Source organism: Plectropomus leopardus, chromosome 12 (assembly GCF_026936395.1).
Source record: "Plectropomus leopardus strain MGB_pleo_1.0 chromosome 12, ASM2693639v1, whole genome shotgun sequence".
Taxonomy (NCBI): domain Eukaryota; kingdom Metazoa; phylum Chordata; class Actinopteri; order Perciformes; family Serranidae; genus Plectropomus; species Plectropomus leopardus.
In genome coordinates, this window is record NC_142187.1 from 13432003 (window position 1) to 13451451 (window position 19449).

The 19449-nt window shown below is 41.1% G+C and overlaps 2 protein-coding genes across 3 annotated transcripts in view; one reads left to right on the forward strand and one right to left on the reverse strand.

Moving 5' to 3' along the window:
- The first annotated feature begins 541 nt into the window (after window positions 1-541).
- LOC121950879 (KN motif and ankyrin repeat domain-containing protein 4-like) lies at window positions 542-17631 on the forward strand. Of its 2 annotated transcripts, XM_088085174.1 has the most exons (11): window positions 542-810; window positions 4526-4628; window positions 6822-6901; window positions 8331-9785; window positions 11097-11172; window positions 11942-12241; window positions 12424-12508; window positions 12976-13195; window positions 13274-13416; window positions 14980-15180; window positions 16879-17631. In XM_088085174.1, exons 3-11 carry the CDS (start codon window positions 6844-6846, stop codon window positions 16969-16971), a joined length of 2631 nt encoding a protein of 876 aa, XP_087941300.1. In that variant the 5' UTR covers window positions 542-810; window positions 4526-4628; window positions 6822-6843; the 3' UTR covers window positions 16972-17631. The 2 variants fall into 2 exon arrangements, with proteins under 2 accessions (XP_087941300.1, XP_042352899.2); XM_042496965.2 differs by lacking the exon at window positions 4526-4628.
- Window positions 15202-19449, reverse strand: part of LOC121951124 (low-density lipoprotein receptor-related protein 8-like) — a 107810-nt gene continuing 103562 nt past the window's right edge. Inside the window, exon 18 of the mRNA XM_088085173.1 lies at window positions 15202-15738. Coding sequence (XP_087941299.1) covers window positions 15638-15738 — 101 coding nt within the window. The 3' untranslated portion in view covers window positions 15202-15637. The remainder of the gene's footprint in view (window positions 15739-19449) is intronic.

Here is a 19449-nt window from a genome sequence, read left to right on the forward strand (position 1 = left end):
ACAAAAGCAGTTTCCTCTTTTTCATAACAACTTCGCTGATAAAGGACAGGCAAGCAGACAACACAGTTGTTACTTATTGTTCACTGCCTGTATAAAGTGCAGAGGAAAGGCTTTTCCTGGCATGGCGGAGGTGCCCTAAAGGAAGATGCTTGGTGCGGGTTGAAAGAGGATCCATGAAGAATGAGAGGTATGCATTGAGAGAATTAACCCCCATAGATGGCACCAAGCCCTCTGCCGCCCCCCTGTTTACTTGATTATAGAGGACAGAGACCACATAACATTGGGTAGAGTTTCACATTCTCAACTAGGGAGGTCTGCAAGCACTGCATGGTCACTGATGTTATCTGAGAGGATTATGGACGGTACACAGTAAGGTAACTCTGATACTTTCTCTTCCTTCATGCCAGATGCTCCATATTTTGACATGTTGTCACCATGGTCCCAGAAGGGTTCTTTCCCAGCCGGCGACACCTCTGAACTCCGATTGGCTGCAGTCTGAAGGAGTGGCCGTGGTTCTGTATGTCTAGCGTCCTACTTGTCAGTCTCATCAGACAGGAGGTCCTGTAAGAAGGCTTGCCCCTCCCTGCTCTGTGCTCTCTTTTACACACAAGCAAACCCAGCTTCTGTTATGGCAGGGGCTGCACATTGGCATTTACCAAACAGCCGCGGCATGCCACTTTCCCTGACAGCACCTCCCCGCCTTCTCAGGAGACAGACAGGCTGAGCTGAGCTGAGAGCAGACTGTAGTGGACTGTCTGACACACACGCCCTCAGACAAAGTGAAGAAAACTGCTGAACACATGTCACCAGGTAAGCTGGTTTAATATTCCTCTCATATATCTCAGCCAGTGTTGGATTGGATAGTTAATCAGAGCCGAGATGCTAAATGTTGACCTTGAAAATCTTTCGATCGGGACAGGCTGATCTAAATTCAGGGTCAGAAAAGCTTTTGACTCGAAAGTGATTTAACAAATTGTGTGGAGTGGACCTCTGAGCTTGTGCTGAATACTAATCAGACTTTTAGGAGAAGAACTTTTAAAGATTAAAGATTAAATGTTGAATTATATTTATATTTTATTTAAACGCACTTAAACCAACACAAACACACATGAGCATGTGAAAACACATACACAAGGCAGCACACTTTCTATTTTAACCTTGCCATGGTAACATACCTTGGTTTTCTTCCTTGCGTGAAGCCCCTGGCAGCTGTTTCATCCTACGAGCTTTGACTCCACATACCACACAACCAGGCTTAGATGCCACAATGCAACTCTGACCCTGTTGATGTTGGACTATGACCAGGAGTCTAGCTGCCTAAAATCCAAATACGAAAACATAGAAACTGAAAAGAGATCACAGAACTTAAGGGATTTCTAGGAAGTCTTTGTGGAGAGAGTGAATGATGTGAGTTTGACAGAAAAAAAGAAGAGACAGATAGAGCAGGAGGGAAAAGGGAGCTCGGGTCCAAACACTTGGCTTTAGTTTCTAAATCAACCCCAAACAGAAGACAAGGTTTAGAGTTATGCGCTGGAAAAAACCACAGTCTGTACAGCCAAAAAGTGAAGGAAAGGAATGATTTTTCCGGGAACAGAACTTAGACAGGGAAACATGGAGATGGACATATTGTACAGACAGATGGGTAAAGATGCATGCTCTGTAAGGGCTCAAGTTCAGGATAACAGTAGTTGTCTGAAATTTTAGAAGTCAGGCACCCACAGTGGTGTCAAAAAGTGGTTCTATCCAATCAGAGTATGCATATGTGGGAAGTTAGGACAACATGACTATTCAAACTGACAGATATGTAAATTCACCCTATGTGAACCTATGAAAACAAAAAACATACAAGAATGTATTAAAATTCCATATGCTTAAAAAAAACTGTAGCGGCGCAGTTATATGTAAGCTAAATGCCAGTTGGCTAGGCTCACAATGATGCTAACATGCTGTTTAACAGGTACAATGCATGGATGCTTCAAGAGAATTGCATACAGCATTTGGAGGAGGGCCCCATTCATTCTTACGACAGTTGCTCAGTATCGCATGAATGCAAAAAGTTGGATTTCTGTGGTATGAAATGAAAGTGCAGAGGCACTAGGGACTTACAGTGACTGAACAGCTAACTTCTGGTTTAGGCCTCTGCTAACTTGAATAGGGAAAAAATGATTGAATCCTCTAGACTTTATGTTATTGGACTGGCTGGATCAAATCCCAATAGTGAAACGAGTCATTTGGCAGGGGTTTTGTTGCTCAAAAAACAACAACAACAATAACAACAACAAAACAGTCCAACAAATCAAATCCAGAGATATTTAAAGACTTTTACAATGTAACTCCATGGGTAAAAGTCTTGCACCATGGTATCAAGTGATGGACCTGAATGGGACCCATGGCCCATGTGGGTAGTAGCTGGGTTGAAAATTTGGCCCTGGGATGGGACTGGGATTGTACACAGGTGCCATAATGGTCCCATGTCAGTTGCCAATATGGGTGGGTTTACTCAAGTGGGTTATGCTGGGGCGACCTGGGGACCAAGTGGGTATGTGCCCAAAATGGGCATCTTATCTTGGACCGACTTGGTTAAACCTACATTTGGGCAGTTGACATGGGGTCATGATGGATCCCATGGACAATCCCATATCGGTCTGATTTTTCAGCCCATTTACGATGCATTTACTATGTAAAATTGGCTTTAAAGCCTGGCACTGTTCCTGGGGGGCTTGGTACAATGTAGAATGTTGGCATTTGATAATTAGCACCAAACACAAAGTACATCTGAGGCTGATGGAAATGTCACAATTTCTTCAGGTATTTGGTCATCAGCAAAACACCAAAAAGTTTGACAAAGACAAAAGTTTGACCCGATCACAATTTATCCTCAGGGGAACATGAATATGTTTACCACATGCCATGGTAAATCACTGAATATTTTTTTTGAAACATTCCACTCCAAACAAATGTCAACCTCATGGAGACACTAGAAGAAAAGTTATTGTAGTCACCAAAGTCTTTAGGATTCATCCTCTGGGGACCACGAATTTCTGCACAAAATTCCATGGCAACCCATTAAACAGTTGTTGAGATATTTCAGTCTGGACCAAAGTGGTGAAACAAACAAACAACACTGTCATTCAGCCCTGCAATGTATATTTGCTGGTACTATTAGTAACTATATTGAATGTTTCCTGCTACTCACTTGTATTTGATATCTAAAATGAAAGAAGATGTTACCCCGTGGCTTTGGTAAAGAATGCTGTGGAAAGAGATGTTGTGAGTATGAGGTTTGTGCTGTTGCAGGAAGTCTATAAGGTCTGTGTGAGAGGGGACATATTTACTGTGAGGAAGAGAGCAGCTGTTGTGGGAACAGGAGGATGAAAAGAACCCAAATAAAGGAAAAGTAAAGCTTTAAAACTGCAACATTTCTTACACTGAAAAACAACAAGAGCTTTAGCTGAATACAAAGGAAACCTTGATTTTGAAAACTTGAGTAAAAACCTTAAACTTATTTTGATACTTGACTTTGGATTGAGTTCAGTGTGTGCAGAGGCAGCATTGGCAGGGGCCTGTTTGGGGTAAAGCAAATTTTTTTATGTTTCATTTCTTGGGTTTCCTGTGAGGTGGGCCGACTGCTCTAAGCATACACAATTAAAACCTGCGCCACGGAAATGTGGAGAGAGTTAGGCAATGACTCTTGGGAAATGCCTAACCCTAACTCTACTATATTGTTTCCTCTGTGGTTACCTGGTCAGAAAATATGTCTATATAAAGTAAGAAACTTGTGGGACACAGTAGCCTGGATTTAACTTTTGTCTGACAGCAGACGATAAACAGCATATAGTCTACTTTCTGAATCTTATATGTAAAGCTTTTCAAATGTGATTAGCTAAAAACTGGGAAAATGCCCATGGATAAGAGAAGAGAATTATTGCACACCGTCTTGTAACTTGCAAAAACTTCATTTAAAATGGCCTATACAATGTTTTGGTGTAATGCTGTGTATTCAGGTAACCTCATGAAGGTCTAACGACTCAAATGCTGAGTTTTTAAATAAGGTTTATAGCAAGTAGATTATTAAAATAGTATCTGTGATCAGAGTCAGAAGATGTGTAGCTTAGCTTAGCATAAATACCAATGGGAGACAGTTAGCCTAGCTCTTTCTAAAGGTACACAAATCAACCTTCCAGCACATATAGAGCTCCCTAATTGGCATGCTGTATCTAATTTGTTTAAATTCTGCAAATAAGAAAGTTTAGTTGTGATTTTATTAGAGGTTGTGTCCTGGAGCCAGAGGTAGGATAGTCGTTTCCCCCGATTACATTTTTCATGCTAAGTTAAGCTAACCATCTTCCAGGTGTAGCTTCATTGCATTCCCACAGATAAGAGTGGTTTCACTCCTATATTTTACCTTTTAGCCAGAAAAGGAATATTTATTTCCCAAAATGTGCAATCCCTTATTTTGTAGAAGTACCTTTTACACAGCAGACATAAAATCTTAAGTTAAAACTCTTCATCTTTTATTTTAAAGCCCTGAAAATGTTTCCAATCTGTTGAACTGCAGCCAGCAGCCTGCGTTCTCAACTCGATGAAGGAGCCAGCAGAGAGACTGATTGAGATGTCAGCAGTAACAGGTGCTCTGCTCTACGCTGCTGATTGACAGAGTCAGTGGTGAATACAGCCTCTGCTTGCAGTCAACATTGGGCTTCTTTGTGCCTCGTAATGCCTCACTAACTCTTGACAAAATCATTTATCTTGTTGTCCTCCCAGGTTGTTTGTTTACCTGGAGGACACTGAATGATCTTCTATTAGTCTGTAAAATGAAGACACATGTCTGGGCCTCCTCCCTTGACATGTACTTTAGTTTTACACACACGTATAGGCTAAACTTAGACGCGTCAGATCAAGTGCTGAAAGAACCGACTCAACATCATAAGACCCTGCTGGCATAACAACATACATACAGCACTGTATCAGTTTTCAACACACGTTAGGTCTCTGTGAGGACAACTGTACAGAACATACAGTGAGAAGGAATTCTGCTATGATAAGTCCTTTTACCAGATCTAATCAAGAAGAGATTTAGATATAGTTTATTTATTTACCAGTAAGGTGGGATGTGTCCCATAATTGGAGTCTATGGTAACTGAGGTGGGCATCAGATTTTTTTCCCTTTAGTCAGTACCAACAGAAATAAGCAGCCCCGTCATCAATCAGGGTCAGCAGGTTCAGATGAACTCAGGGCCCAGAGGAGGCCCATGCAAAGGTCTATAGTTGACCCTTGAATGGGATCGAGTACACAAGTTTAAAAACTAGTATCACTGATAATACAACTTATCTGTATTTATATGATAACTAAATTATCATTAAAACATATTTCAACATGATATCTACCTGAAGACAATTATCACATTCATCTACAACTGAGGATTAAATTACACAACAACGCCACAGGCTTATTTCCATTGTGACCCTCTGGGTGGAGAAGTCTGGCAAGCCCAACAGATGGTGAAAGCCTCAGTGGGAGTCAGACATGCAGAACACATGTTCCGCTGATGCAAAGATGTAAAGCAAATGCAGCCTGACTATCTCTGTCAAAATACCTCTCCAAAAATCAGGGACTCCAAAAAGACAAGCCTGGATACAGAGAGAACAAGAAAATGAGAGTAGGGCCAAATTCCTGACCTAAAGAAAGTAAAAACAAAAAGGAAAAAAAGAAAAAAATGTGCGTCCATATCTTTTTATTGCAGATTTGTTTCCGTTTTTCGTCATCGGAGAGAGTGTGAGTGACGGAGGTCAAAATTCCCAGCAGGGACATTTGGTGGTGTTTGTCTGTTTACTGCATAGCTGACATTGTTTGGGGGTTGTGGCTCGGTGGCTGTGGTGCCTCGAGGGGACAGCGAGCTGCCACAGAGGCTGGTGGTCAGGAGAGGGGAGGGGAACATGGGAGGAGGGAGGAGGTGAGGATGGACAGGAGGGACACTGAGAGAAGGAAGCTATCATATACGCATTACAAAGAGAAGACGGTAGAATTAACAGAACCAGAGTGCAGGAGAGCTACGTACTGTAAAAAAGAAAAAAAAAAAAGAAAAAAAAGTGAGCGAAAAAGGAAGTTACAGTCAGAGACATTTCAGTAAAAGTAAACAAAGGTTCTGACAGAAGACTGTAGTAGGAGGCACGTAGGGAGCAGGGAGGGAGGAAAGTAGTGACTCACAACAATGGTTGTCTGTATTTATATCTGTAGGAGTATATTTTTGCTCCGCTGGCCGTAGCTGCTGGGTTAAACAGTCCCCAGCTATTTTCAGCGCCCGTCCTGGATGGCAGAGCTGTAATCAAGTGAACATCAGGCCTGCCACTGTTGAATAATAGCAGGCTGATGCACGGAAGAAATGAGGCAGAGAGCGTGTGAGAAAAACAGAAGTCTTTGGGAAAAGATGAGAATAAGAGGGAGGAAGAGAGAAAAGGCACTTGAGCGTAATTGAATGTTTGTGTTTTGTGCTCTGCGCTACATGTGGGAGAATGAATAAGAGGCGGATTGTGAACCAAGTACAAAAAGGGTTATTGCTGCTCGGAGTGATCTTCCATCTGGTCATTGAATTAAGATGGAGTCTCCCACCAAAAAATACCACAGCTGAACCTCGAGCGTTCGTCACTGCCAAAATTAATCTGTTTTCCCCCTCTCAAATCATGAATGTGTTCATTATTTTATTAGATAACCACACTATAACCACTTCTGCCACTTGTAAAAATTCCCTGACATGTGTTTCTCATGTGTGGCTGGCTCACTTCAAATTTCCTATTTAACTTTATTTTGTTTGTTTTGTCAGATACCAAAGGTCCCACCAGATAATGTGGCAGCAAGTTGTTTGGACAACTGAAGACAAAAAAGTGATGGAAGGACAAAACGGTAAAAAAAAAAAAGGAAAAATAACACTTTATATTATGGTACACATATTCACCATTGTTGGTTGCAGTTGCTCATTAGCATGCATGATAGTAACATAATGACTCTTTATTAGTCATTATGTTAGAGTTTTTCCTCAGTAACAGTAAATGCTTATTGATAGGGAGTAAAGAAGTTGTTGTGCATGTATTACTATCTTCTCAAATACAGATATTCTTGAAAACGGATATTTTCCTTCTTCATTAAAAAAAATAAACGTGTCCATACGACCTACATTTTCAAAATACCTCCATCCACACTAGAATTCTAAATAGACTCCAGACGCTCACCAGCATTAGCAGTCTCCCCTTGTCACTAAAGTAGTACAGTGAACAGGCTACCTTTTTTAAAAATTCCTGCTGGAGATCTCATCACAGTTGATTCCAGTTCAATTTGAGGATGAAGAAGCTCACTCAAACATAAAACTGATGCTCTGGACATGCAAAAGCTTTCCTTCCAGTCCTCATTGACAACAATCACACTCTGGCAAGTCCCACCATCTGCTGGTTTGACTGGGCCTGATCTAAACTGTTGTTTTTGGGGCAATTATAAATGTGGGTGCTGAAGGTGCCTCCGTTTATCTGTTAACTGGTGCACTAATGCTATGCTTAAGTGTTAAGTAGTCAATACACCAAACAGTGCAAACAGAACATTAGCAAACTGGTAGTCAGTTGTTGTTGTTGTTGTTTTTAGCATATGTTCAATTCACAAAGCAACAAGAGGCATGCACGGATTGAGGAGAATGTCATTTTATCCAGTCCCTCAGTTTTACATGTCCATACAGGAAAACTGTAACCATAAACAGTAACCACAATTCTAAAATATTTACACCTTAGAAGGCATTTTAGGGATCTAAAACAAACAAACAAACAAAAAAAATCAAAATAAATCAATATGTTTGAATTAAAGGATATCACTGAATGACTTATTGATACACAAATGGTCATTTTGTGGGTGAAGTCTTCCTTTAATAAGTATCATACTAGTGAATTATTAATGAGCAAGACTTCATATTACATGACGATAGAACTCATTTATTAAGTGGTATTAAGGGAAACTGTTGTACTGTAACCTTATACGGCCCATACTGAGCAAAGCAGTGTTAAGATTGTAATTCATGTTTCAGCCTCCTTACTTTCTATCAATAAGCAATAATTGGGAGGTTATTAAGTTAATAGTTAATTGCCTTGTAGTTGTAGAATATGGTCATGCAGAATAAGACATTAATAAGTGGTCAATAATGACTAATAAAGAGTCAATATGCTGCTAATATGCACGCTAACAAGCAACTAGGTAATGGTGAATTTGTGTCCCTTATTATAAGGTGTTTACTAACGTGACAGAATTTGACTAAATTTGCATTGGATACTAAATTACTCTTTCACGTTTACAGGAAATATCGCTCCTCATAAAACAACAGAAAATGGATTTAAAGGGAAGCCCCCGTACTCAGTGGAAACTCCTTATGGTTTTCGACTAGACCTGGACTTCCTAAAATACGTAGATGACATTGAGAAAGGCAACACAATCAAAAGAGTCCCCATCCAGCGCCGAAGCAAAGGCCCTCGAGCCAGCACTCTGCCCAGGCACCTCAACCCCTCTGGATGCGGCTACCGCCCGAGCCCCTGGGGATCTACTGGAGCTCTTGGCCCCAGATCAAGACTGACAGACGCCCATCACCATGGCTACACTTCCTGGGCAAATGATCACAGGTCGCAACTTTCAGGGCTCAAATCCCTGGCAGAGATGGAGGCCAGAATCAAGGAGTTTGATGAGCAGCCTCTTGGTGAGCACATCAGACCTAATCTCCTGCGTGCCTCCAGTCTGCCCCTCACAGTCTTACTGAGACAGGGATCAGAGTCCACAGACGAGCCCGGGAGCCTCCGGAGTTCGAGGGACCATCTTGGAGGGAGAAACGCCTCCTGTGAAGATGTCTTCGACTCCTCGGAGAGCCCTGGACCTCAGGACTGCTCAGGACTGTTGAGGCGCCTGTCTGAGGCCCTTGAACGTGTGGGCGAGCTGGAGATGGAGGTGAAGGTGATTCCAGAGCTCAAGGCGCATATCTGCATCCTCCAGGAGGAGAGGGAAAGGCTACGTCTGGGCCTGAATCCACGTATCCCATCCCCCTCGATGAACGGAATAACAGACCCTCACACCTCATCCCACTACGGCACAGGGGATGTCAAAAGGCCTCGGCATGAAAGTCATATCATGTTTCCAAGAAATCACAGCCTCAGTCAAGATGACTCTAACCCCACACACGAGTGGAGGACTAGTACAGACCTGGACGAGCTGCTGACGGTGACGTCCCTGCAGGCTAAGGTAGCCGTGCTGGAGCAGAAGCTTCATGAAACTGGCCTGGAGCTGCAGAGGACCATGGCGCTGCTGAGGGAGCAGCAACAGGAGAGCAGAAGGAAAGATGAGAAGATGGAGCACCTCATCAGGAATCCTGCGGTGTGGGTCCGAGCAGAGAGGGTGGTGGTTGACCAGGATGGAGATGAGACTGTGGTACGATCCATGGAACCACGTGACAAAGTATCAAGATGTCCAGATGCAAAAACTGTCACAACAGATGGACGAAGGAGTCAACAACAAGACCCACTAGTGTCTGTGGAACCCTCAGATGAGACAGCAGTGGTCGTCCACCACATAAAGAAGATCAAGAGGCTCCTGAATGAGCAGTGGGAGTGTTTGTGTGCAGACCAGGAGTCAGGAGAGGAGGGTAAGCCTCTACGGCACCCTGACCCCAAAGTCAACTCCCTGCAGCAAGAGATGATGGGACTCGTTGACATCCTCACCTCCTACTGCTCACAGCAAGGACACAGTGATGGAGAGACCAATAATGGAGGTAATGTAATCCACAGATTGTACATTATATTAATGTAACACAGGTGTATTGTGAAGATACAGACAATGGTTGCACTCTGACTCCATCTCTTCCAAAAGAGTAAATAATGTAACTGATGTTTGAACGACTACAAATTTGTACTTCAACCAGGCTTTTAACCCTTACAGACTGAGGCAACGCTCTCACTTTATATGAAGGAATATTGAATGAATTGAATGTTTTGATTTGGGCTTATAAACAATATGGGAAAGAAGAGTTCAATTTATCTGAGAAAAGGCAGAGGATACATTTTAGTTACAGATGTAGATCTAATTGTCTGACTTTGTCTCTTGAAAGTGAACTTTTGTGTAGATTTACGTGCATCTAACTTATTAAAACATTACCTTTAGTTGCTGGTTGACTGGTTGTACTTTATTGGAGCATGGGACGAGGCGTCAAGGCTGGTTTAAGGTGTTTTGAACTGATTTTTTTTCAGTTTCAAAGCTTTCCCCTTTAAAAAGTGTCAGAAATCCCAGCATGCAACATTGAAGAAGTGACTGTGAATCTCATCAACGAGTATGTTTTCTCTCTAAGAACAAGCAATGTAAATTTTCAGTGCGCATATTCAGAAACTGAACTGAAACTGCAAAAACTGCAAACATTATGGGTATGGAAGTTATGACAGACTTTATTATGCCGAACAGTGAAATCCTTTGGAGGGAATAATATTATCTAAATTTCAGTGTTGTCAGATGAGCCGTCTTTGATAGAAATTCTGTGTAACAGAAAACAGAACGGGGGTCATTTTCGATGCTTACAGCTGAAGCAGCTTTATAGCTGCAGTGTTGCATTCATAATAATGAATTTAAATTTTGAACTAAGGTCACAGTACCAAAATATAAAAAAAGTTTACGTTCATGTGTTCTGTTTGTTTTAAAAAAAATCAAATAAAATCTGGTAATTATCATTTAGTCACAGGTATTTCCCATGACTGATTGGATGCTTCAACTGGATGTGTCGTTTCCAATTCATTGCCAAAATGATTGATGTTTTTTCAGACTTTAAAGGCACAATTTGCATACAAATGTGAGATTGTTTCTGTTTGAATCTGTACTGATTTGGTTATAAAACCCATTCAGATATTCAGCGGTATAGCTACACTGCCTGAATTTCTAGTTGTACTAGCCATGCCACTGCTGTGTCAATGTTTAACATGTTGGATTTTTTTTCTGAGTAGCCTTTGTGAAGAAAGGGTATTTCATACAAGCATGTAATGTTGTTCAGCTGTGTTTTGATATTTCATCATATTCTCTCTGTTTGTCTTCCATGTAGTCTCTAAATCCATCATGAGGATAGACGGATGCACCGGGATGTCAAAAAGCCTCCATTCTGTGGGTGTTAATGAAGGGTTAGTAAATAACTCTCTCTGACTTCAGCAACCTTTAGAGTTATGATTATTGCTCAAATCATAGTTTTGGTTGACAGACATCCTAACTTGAGGTTATTTAAGCTACTGTTTTATAGTTTTGACCGAGACAAACATCATAATTAAAGCTGAATGCCACACCCTCTAAAGATGCTAGTTAAAGGAGAAAGTGAACATTTGCCTCCAAGGAGAGTTTATTTATTTATTTCTTCTAAGTTATTATAGTCAGATTGATGGGGTGACTGTGACAGTTTCAAGGTTGGTTCTCTGGGGCTCAGGATATTTTTTGGCTCAGTTTTACTACGATATATGAAATCTGTTTAGTTGTAATGTTCTATGAGTCAACACAGTCAGACTTAAATCTCTTTGAAAATGACACACAAGCATTTTGTTTAATTTGTTTTGACTTTTTCCTTTGATTTCCAGCTTTAAAGGGATTAGACTCAAATATTGACTGAATTATCCTGCAATATGAATAATGCATTAAAAATCTCATCCAAAATCTTTGTCTTGTTCCCAAATCAGACATTGCGGGGGGACAAATGGTTGATTGGCTCTAATGTTGACTCCCCATGCTGTATATGTTGGCAATAAAATTAAAGGAGTTTAGTTTTCGAGACATTTAAACAATATGTGAACTTTTCTTACCCGTCCAATCAGTGTAGATACAGTTGCCAACATTTAGCAGCGTTTAGATGATGGATAGTTCAAATTTTACACGCTGTTTCTCCTTTCTTTATCTTTTTTGAAGACGCAAAAGTGGAAATCTGGTTGGGCAGGACTGTGTGAGCCAGAGTGAGCAGAAGGAGAGTAGCATCAGCCCTATGGAGATGGCTGCTGCCCAGGTGGATGCAGACCCAGACAAGAGACGGATGGAGGGAGCGAGGCAAACAGGCCCAGACGGACAGATGATATCGGGAGGAGCGGGATCAGGGCGGACAGATGGAGGCGTAGCGTCTGTGGAAGCCGAGAAAATGGCCAAGACGAAACCACAGCCCCTAGCAGAACAGATGGTGGGGAACTCTGGCTCAGAAAGCACCACCGGGGGCAGGTGAGAGGGCCGGAACAAACGCCTTATCAGGGTTTGTTTAGAAAATGTAACGGTGATGTTTAGGGAATAGCTCCTGTGGTTTTATTTTATCTAATGGGGCTTGTGTTCCTAATGCTTTAAGGCAGCATGTCTTTCATTCTCTCTTTTCTTATACACAAACACACACATTCACTTTCTTCCAGAGAGACAGTGGGGGCAGATTTTCTGACTGCTTGTCAGTTCCTCAAAGATCACATGGACAACATGGATAACCCCAACAATGACATGGTAAGCTGTCCAAATCCGTCCAACCTCAAGAAACTAATATTAATATTGAAGCCGCCTACAGTATTGAAGTTCGTATATCTTAAGGCCCATCAAACCGACATTATAGAGCTAATGTTGGCGAAAGAGTCACTGTTATGTCACCTGTGTCTTGGCCAAAAAGTTGAACCTGAACATACCAAAAAGACAGCCAACAGCCAACCATAGGGTTACAACAAATTTTCATGAACCAAATATCAAAACTTTTCAAGAGCCAACAATATTTTTTTCCTAGCCCCACTTGCCCAGCGTTTTTTAAACGGATTCAAACGTAATTTCAGCATCCTAAATGGTGTGTTCAAGGACCGTCAGAAATTTAAAAATCCAACAATTATTTCTGTTTGTGTCTGTGAGTGTCTTGCTATGATAAGAGGTGTTATTTCGGTGAATTTTAAAGATAACATGCCTTCCAAACCTGCTTTTTTTCCTAGAGGAAGGCCCTGATCGTGTTGTTTCAGCACTGGTTCACTGCAGCAGCAGAGGAGACTTCAGTGGCCAGCATGGTGTCTGTGTACCTGAGAGAAGTAAAGAGAGCCACACCTTCACTGCTGGCCTTCCTGATCAACCTGGCTGATGATAATGGCAACACAGTGCTGCATTACAGTGTGTCCCACTGCAACTACAACATTGTCAGCCTGTTACTGGACACAGGTACTACTATATTGCCAGAGCTCTTTGACATATGAATAGCTTGTAAATACTAAAAAAGTTTTGTCTTTGCTTTTACAGGTGTGAGTGATGTGAACCTTCAGAACAAGGCCGGCTTCACAGCAGTGATGCTGGCCTCACTGACAGCGCCTGATGGTCCAGGTGGCATGGAGGTGGTCCGCAAGCTAATGGAGCTGGGCAACATTAATGTTCGCTCCGGCCAGGTAACACGTCCAACGCAAACATGGCTGAAATGTGCAAACATGGGTAATTAATGCAGTGAGGTTTTCTATAGGCCAAAGGTGGACTCGAGTGGACTGGATTACATCCCAGCACTCTGAAGGCTGTTTTCCAGTTTTCTATTGGAAGGCTGCATTTAATCAAACAGTAATGCATAATGAAATGGTCATCCCGCTGACTGGAAATCAGCTCACTAGTAATAAAGGCTCAGCCTGTGAAAACATTTTGTATATATTACGTATGATTTCTTATGTGGATCTTTCAAAAATCTGAGAAAATAACCCTGATGACATTGTTGATGTAATGTCCTTGAGATGGAAAGGCTGTTACAACTCGGGGAGGCCGTTTAAAAGATATTGGCTTTAAGCGGGCAGGGATGGTCTAATGAAAGACAGAACTAAATGGCATTATGGGAAATAAATGCAATGTTTCTGAAACTTTACTCACACTATGGTAGTCTTGTAAGCAGAAAATCTGTAAGCTCACGTTTCAATTGCTGTGGCAGGTGCATCTGGTCCCCCACAGGTGCAGACGGATTTCAGTCAGGTCAATCACAACCACTTCTGACATGGGGCAGGGCTGATATGATGCCAGTGTGCAAAGCCTTAGCATATAACACAAAGTATATGATGGCTGTAGCTGACGTGAAACTTTCTGTTGAAGAACTATATGCAAATTCTGATGTCTAAAATGGAAACTCTTATTCACAGAAATATTGATGCTACACCATCACAGCTCATCTCCGCCACTGTAGTCTGTTTAAATCTGTCCATTGCTCAGCATTATGTCACATGTCAGTGCTCTGATTGGCTATAGGTGTATCCAAATGCATCCAGAGACATTTGATCTATGGCCATTGATAACGTCCCTTGGAAATGGAAAATGAATTAAGAGGTTGCCGACTACTTGCAAATTGGTCTGACGATGCCAGGCTAACAGTGGAGACTACAAATCAAGAATATCTCAGAAATTGATACTTCAATTTTGACCATTCTTTTAAAAATGTGTCACTTTTTAATTCCCAAAGTTGATTTAAGTGCAGAACTAAATTGCTACTGTTTCTCCAAAGCATTGATACTCAACTTGGGCCAGATCCGGCCTGACACAGGGTTCTGGGTGGCCCGTCTGCCATTTTCTTACTCACAATCAACTGATTCATGCTAGAATTTTTTTGTGCTTTAAATGCAATTAAATTGCCATTTAACTAGAGCTTGTTTATTCAAAGTGTGAGGGGAGGATTCCCAGGACCGCTCAACAGAGATCCTGATTAATTATTCAAAGATTTATTATGTTTGTTAACTGGCTCCCGCACTTCTGTCTTTTTTTTTATTTTTATAAGTGGCCCCCAAGCAAAGCAAGTTGAGTATTACTGATCTAAAGTGTCCTTTAGCAGGACACTGAACCTCAAAAGGCGTCTTATTGGACTCTGACATCTTAAATGAACCTAATCTAAACAAGGGGCAAAGTAGACAAATAAAATGCTTTTTTAAACAAATCTTGAACTGTTCATATTCTGTGGCTGTCCTGTTGTCCATCCCTCTCCACAGACGGGTCAAACAGCTCTGCATTTGGCAGTGAGACATGGGCGAGTGGTGATGGTTCGCCTGCTGCTGAGCTATGGAGCCGACACTAACATCCAGGACAGCCAGGGAACCACGGCCCTGATGTTTGCATCTGAGAGGGGCCACACACACATTGCAAGGCTGCTGCTGGAGAGGAGCCAGTGTGACCTCACTCTGACTGACAAGGTGATGCTGCAGAAAACACACAGACCAGTATAATCCTCTCAACCTTTAACAGCTTTTGTTATCATTTTAAGTGCCACTAGTGTGAAATGCAGGTTGTCTGCCGTATCATTTCTGGTCACTATACTTAAGGAATCGAGTTAACTGGATAAAAACTTACCAGAAAAAAAAGATTCTACAGGCAGCACCTCCTTTAAATTAAAAATGAGACATATAGAGTTCACATGATGACTCCTCCATTTCTCTTGTGAAATCCTGTTATATTTGTTAACAAAACGCCATATCTACTTTTCTATTCACATAACTGAACACAAAAAGGAGCTTAGATATATGAAAGCTTGAATGTTTTGACTCATACTGTGTGGACGTGGGTGGACTGACAGTCTCGATGCAGCAGAATAGAGCTTTCCCAGGATTAATCAGGGCTACAGTAAGACAAATCTCTCTGGGCTGAGATGAGCTAATCCGCTAACAGTACCTTATCTGCCAGTCTGGAGCGAGTGGAGGCAGGGAAGAGAGCAGAGGATGGGATGCAAATGTATCTTCCACTTTTGACACGGTCTGCATTTAAAGTAGAGTTTACAAGAGAGAGAGAAAGAAAAGACCATCAACCACAAGCGTTCTATCTCGACTCTAGACCATGTTTCACCTTGACACAAACCAAGAATAATTAGTCTAATTTAAGTCTGATGAAATTAATTTTTAACCAATTTATCTTAAGGACAAAAAAGGCAACCTAGTAGATAGTTTTGTTATGTAATTTGTCTTCGGGGAGCCTTAATAATTCTGCACCTTAACAAACCAATTAAAATGAAAACAAGACTAATAGTTCAATCCCAATACACCGCTTAGCCCTAACCCTCTTTTTGCTCATGCGAGCCCAGAGGTATGGTATTGGGATAGAGTAGTAAGGTGAAGTGTTACGTAACATGACCCCCAGAAAGGTTTTTTAGAGGCACATTTCAAATGTAGTGTTATAAGAAATCATCTGCAAGATAAAGCAACAAGAGAAAACCATAAATGTATTTTCTTCCTTAATAAAAATGTAAAACTTACGATAATCATCGTATTATCTTAGTCTAACATTTCAATATATTATGGTCCTTTTCTTTATAACATGCATATTAAAATAAATCACTTACATGTTGATGTCTCTGTACATTCATTCTGTTGGAAATGCTTAATGAAGCTGTGTTCTTTTGAAATATTTGATCGAATTATAGTGTGAAACTTAAGTTGAGAACAAATCGCTTGCATCCATGGTCTTCTATCTCAATCAGATGAATGGCAAATGTCATTGTGATAATACCAATATTGCTATAGTTGCATCTGCTTATGTAAGTGATCAGTGCTTACAGATGATGTATTAGGGTCTTGAACCTCTTTATTGAGAGATTTAAGCCACTACCCCTTGAAACTCTATTCCAAGAGGCAAGGGAGCACTCACAAAAATGAAGGGTAGAGGTAAAAATAAGCAATGGGATTGTGCCTTTAGTCCTCTTTGAGACTGTACAGTACTTAATGGTAATGTCATAATGACAATGAAAACACCATAATGTTAATGTCTAGCAGGTATGTTTACAACATGCTGTTATAAAAAAGAATGTTTTTAACTACGCTTGTGTCTACTGTGTCCAACTTACTGTGTGTTCACAACTTAGATTTGTGTCTTTACTGTTTGTCTTTCTTTTTGCCCTGCAGCGTGGTCAAACTGCACTCTCTATCGCCATGCAAGGTTCCCACACGGATACAGCCGCCCTCCTGCAGGCCCATGCTAAAGCTCGAGCTTTATAGTACTGGAAAACTGGAATACAATCTGCAGATATATGATCCTCTCTCATTTGCTCTTTTCTGGCTGATGCACTTTGAAATCCGGTTTAATGCTGATGCTGTGTGCTTGGGTTGAGTTGTTGCTGCCATATTGTTTCTGAACTCTGGACATCTGCACAAGCATTAGCGTGAGTTTCGGATGGGATGTCAGTGTTATAACAAAAAACTCCTCAGCAAGTGAGGTAAAGCTTGGATTTTTTCTGGTGCAGTATTCAATAAATGTGCGGTTCTCAATTGTCTGTACTGTTGATGTAAAGACATCACGGTTATGTCTAAACTTTGCACACAAACGTTGAATCTTAGCTTTGCAAACTATGCAATTAGAAATATTTATTTTATGACATGTTTATTGTATTAGGCGCCTGAATATGTTGACAATGATCAAAAGGTCTGTGTTGTTTAAAGTTTTTTTTAGAAAATTACAGATTACTATTTGCATTTTGCAGCACTTTTTAAAATAAAATGTGTGTAAGATATACCAGAAAAAAAACTTGCTGCATGCCAAGTACATGAAAGAAAGAGAGTTTGTCGGTGCAAATAAACCAACCTGTTGATTTCACTCACTAGAGATTGCTATACTGATGTATAAACGGCTTGTTTTTAATAAAATGACAGAAAACTGAACTATGTGTCGTTTCACACAGGCCAACATGCTCTAAAATAACCTTTCAGGCTGCATTAGGAACTCATTCATCAGCTCTGTTGCTGTAGTGATGAACCCGACCAGCAGGTGGCGCAGCTCCTCCATTTCACTACAGCCGGCCAAACACAATAACACACGGAAAGCAACAATATACATAAAGCTGGAATTCTAAAATGAGCATATCCAAGGGATTAGATCTAATCCTTTTCAAGTGTGACAGACAATTATAAACATGACACCCACAGAATGGTACTAATTCCACTGTGAGAGAGGACACAATGAGATTCACCTGCAATCTGAGTGTATGGCAGCGTGTACGGCCCCAGTCAGGTGTGAAAGCAGATGTGTTTGAGGGGGCCTTTGTTCCTCTAACCCCCTGGGAAACAGTAAGGGACAGACATTTGGCTTTGTGGCGAGGACTTGAGATTATGTTGGTGAGATAAGACAAAAAGGATTGAGTGTGGAGATGGGGAGGAGGCTGGATTTCTGTGTGACAGAGCAAAGCCACCTCATTTCCCCTGAGGATTTTTTTTCAGCCTGGCTGACTGACTGTCCTGGTGCCATAATGACCCTGAGCAAAAAATATATCCTCAGAAAGAGAGAAATGGAAAGGTGGGGATAGAGTCAGCTGCTTCTCCATCATAGTTATGAATGCAAGCAGACAAACACGACAATAAAGCGACTTAAGTATGGAAATCAGTCTTCCCTGAATGGATCACCAATGTTTATGGATGAACTACAAAATAAAAGCGTTTTGACAATATGTATTCATGTGTATTCATAGGCCATGTTCCTGTTCCACAGCTGCAGCTGTAAATTCACCATCCCCCACCCACACAGGCTCTCACGCCACAGCGAGTAAAGGTGTTCATCGTAGCGTTTGTGCAGCAGTTAACATCTGTGACGTGTATCTGTCTGCCGCAGGATCCACTAGACTAATAAAAGATACTTATTGCACAATATACTAATGGGGAGTGGTACAACAAGAAAGAGTTTGAAGGCATTTACCCTGCTACAGTTTAATAACGATAATGGACTGGATTTATCTACGACTGCTTTTTAGTCTGCTGATGAATCACTTTGTAAGTGGATGAATGTGAAAAGCATCTCAGTCAAAATGGACTCTAAACATACCTTATGAGCTGCTTCTTATCTGCTTTAACATTAAAAGCAAAACTTGAAATCACAAGCAATAAAAACAGACCTTGCTGAATTTAATACAATCGGAGGGGTTCTGCTACAGCCCCACTTGGCCACTCAGCAAGTATCAAACTTACAACAGAAGCTGCTGTAAGAAAATGACATTTAGTGTTAATATTAGATTCAGTCAGTCAGCTGGCTCTACGTGTGGTACATGTGAGCAAGTCACACAAAAGTAAAATAAGACGTATTACACAGTACCTTATCAGAACATAGGCTTGCTTCCTTAAAGGAATACTTCTCGCACAAAATGATCATTTGCATATCAGTTACTCACTCCATGTTATGGCTGAATTTGTGGGCAAAGTTTCATGTTCTCGCATGCCTCCACTGTGAATGAAGAATGAAGAATTCAAAAACAGAGAAAATCCTGTGTTGAAGTCATTGGGGTCAACTTTAACTGCAAAACTATATAAAAACATCCAGTTACTCTGAAACAACATGTGCAGGAAAATCCGAGTCTCACTAATTTTGATGGCCACATGCATTATACTTAAGTTCATCAACGATTTTCTCCATTTTTGGATTCTTGCGGTTACAACAGTTTTCTTTACAAATTCGACATTTTTTGCCCCTTGTGGTCAGATATCCACAACAAG

Bases quoted from the DNA above. Each gene is read 5' to 3' on its own strand.
- LOC121950879 (XM_088085174.1), top strand. From the start codon at position 6,844: ATGTGGCAGCAAGTTGTTTGGACAACTGAAGACAAAAAAGTGATGGAA. The intron at 12,242-12,423 runs GTGAGAGGGCCG...ACTTTCTTCCAG, and splicing joins GAAAGCACCACCGGGGGCAG to AGAGACAGTGGGGGCAGATT. The intron at 12,509-12,975 runs GTAAGCTGTCCA...TTTTTTTCCTAG, and splicing joins ATAACCCCAACAATGACATG to AGGAAGGCCCTGATCGTGTT.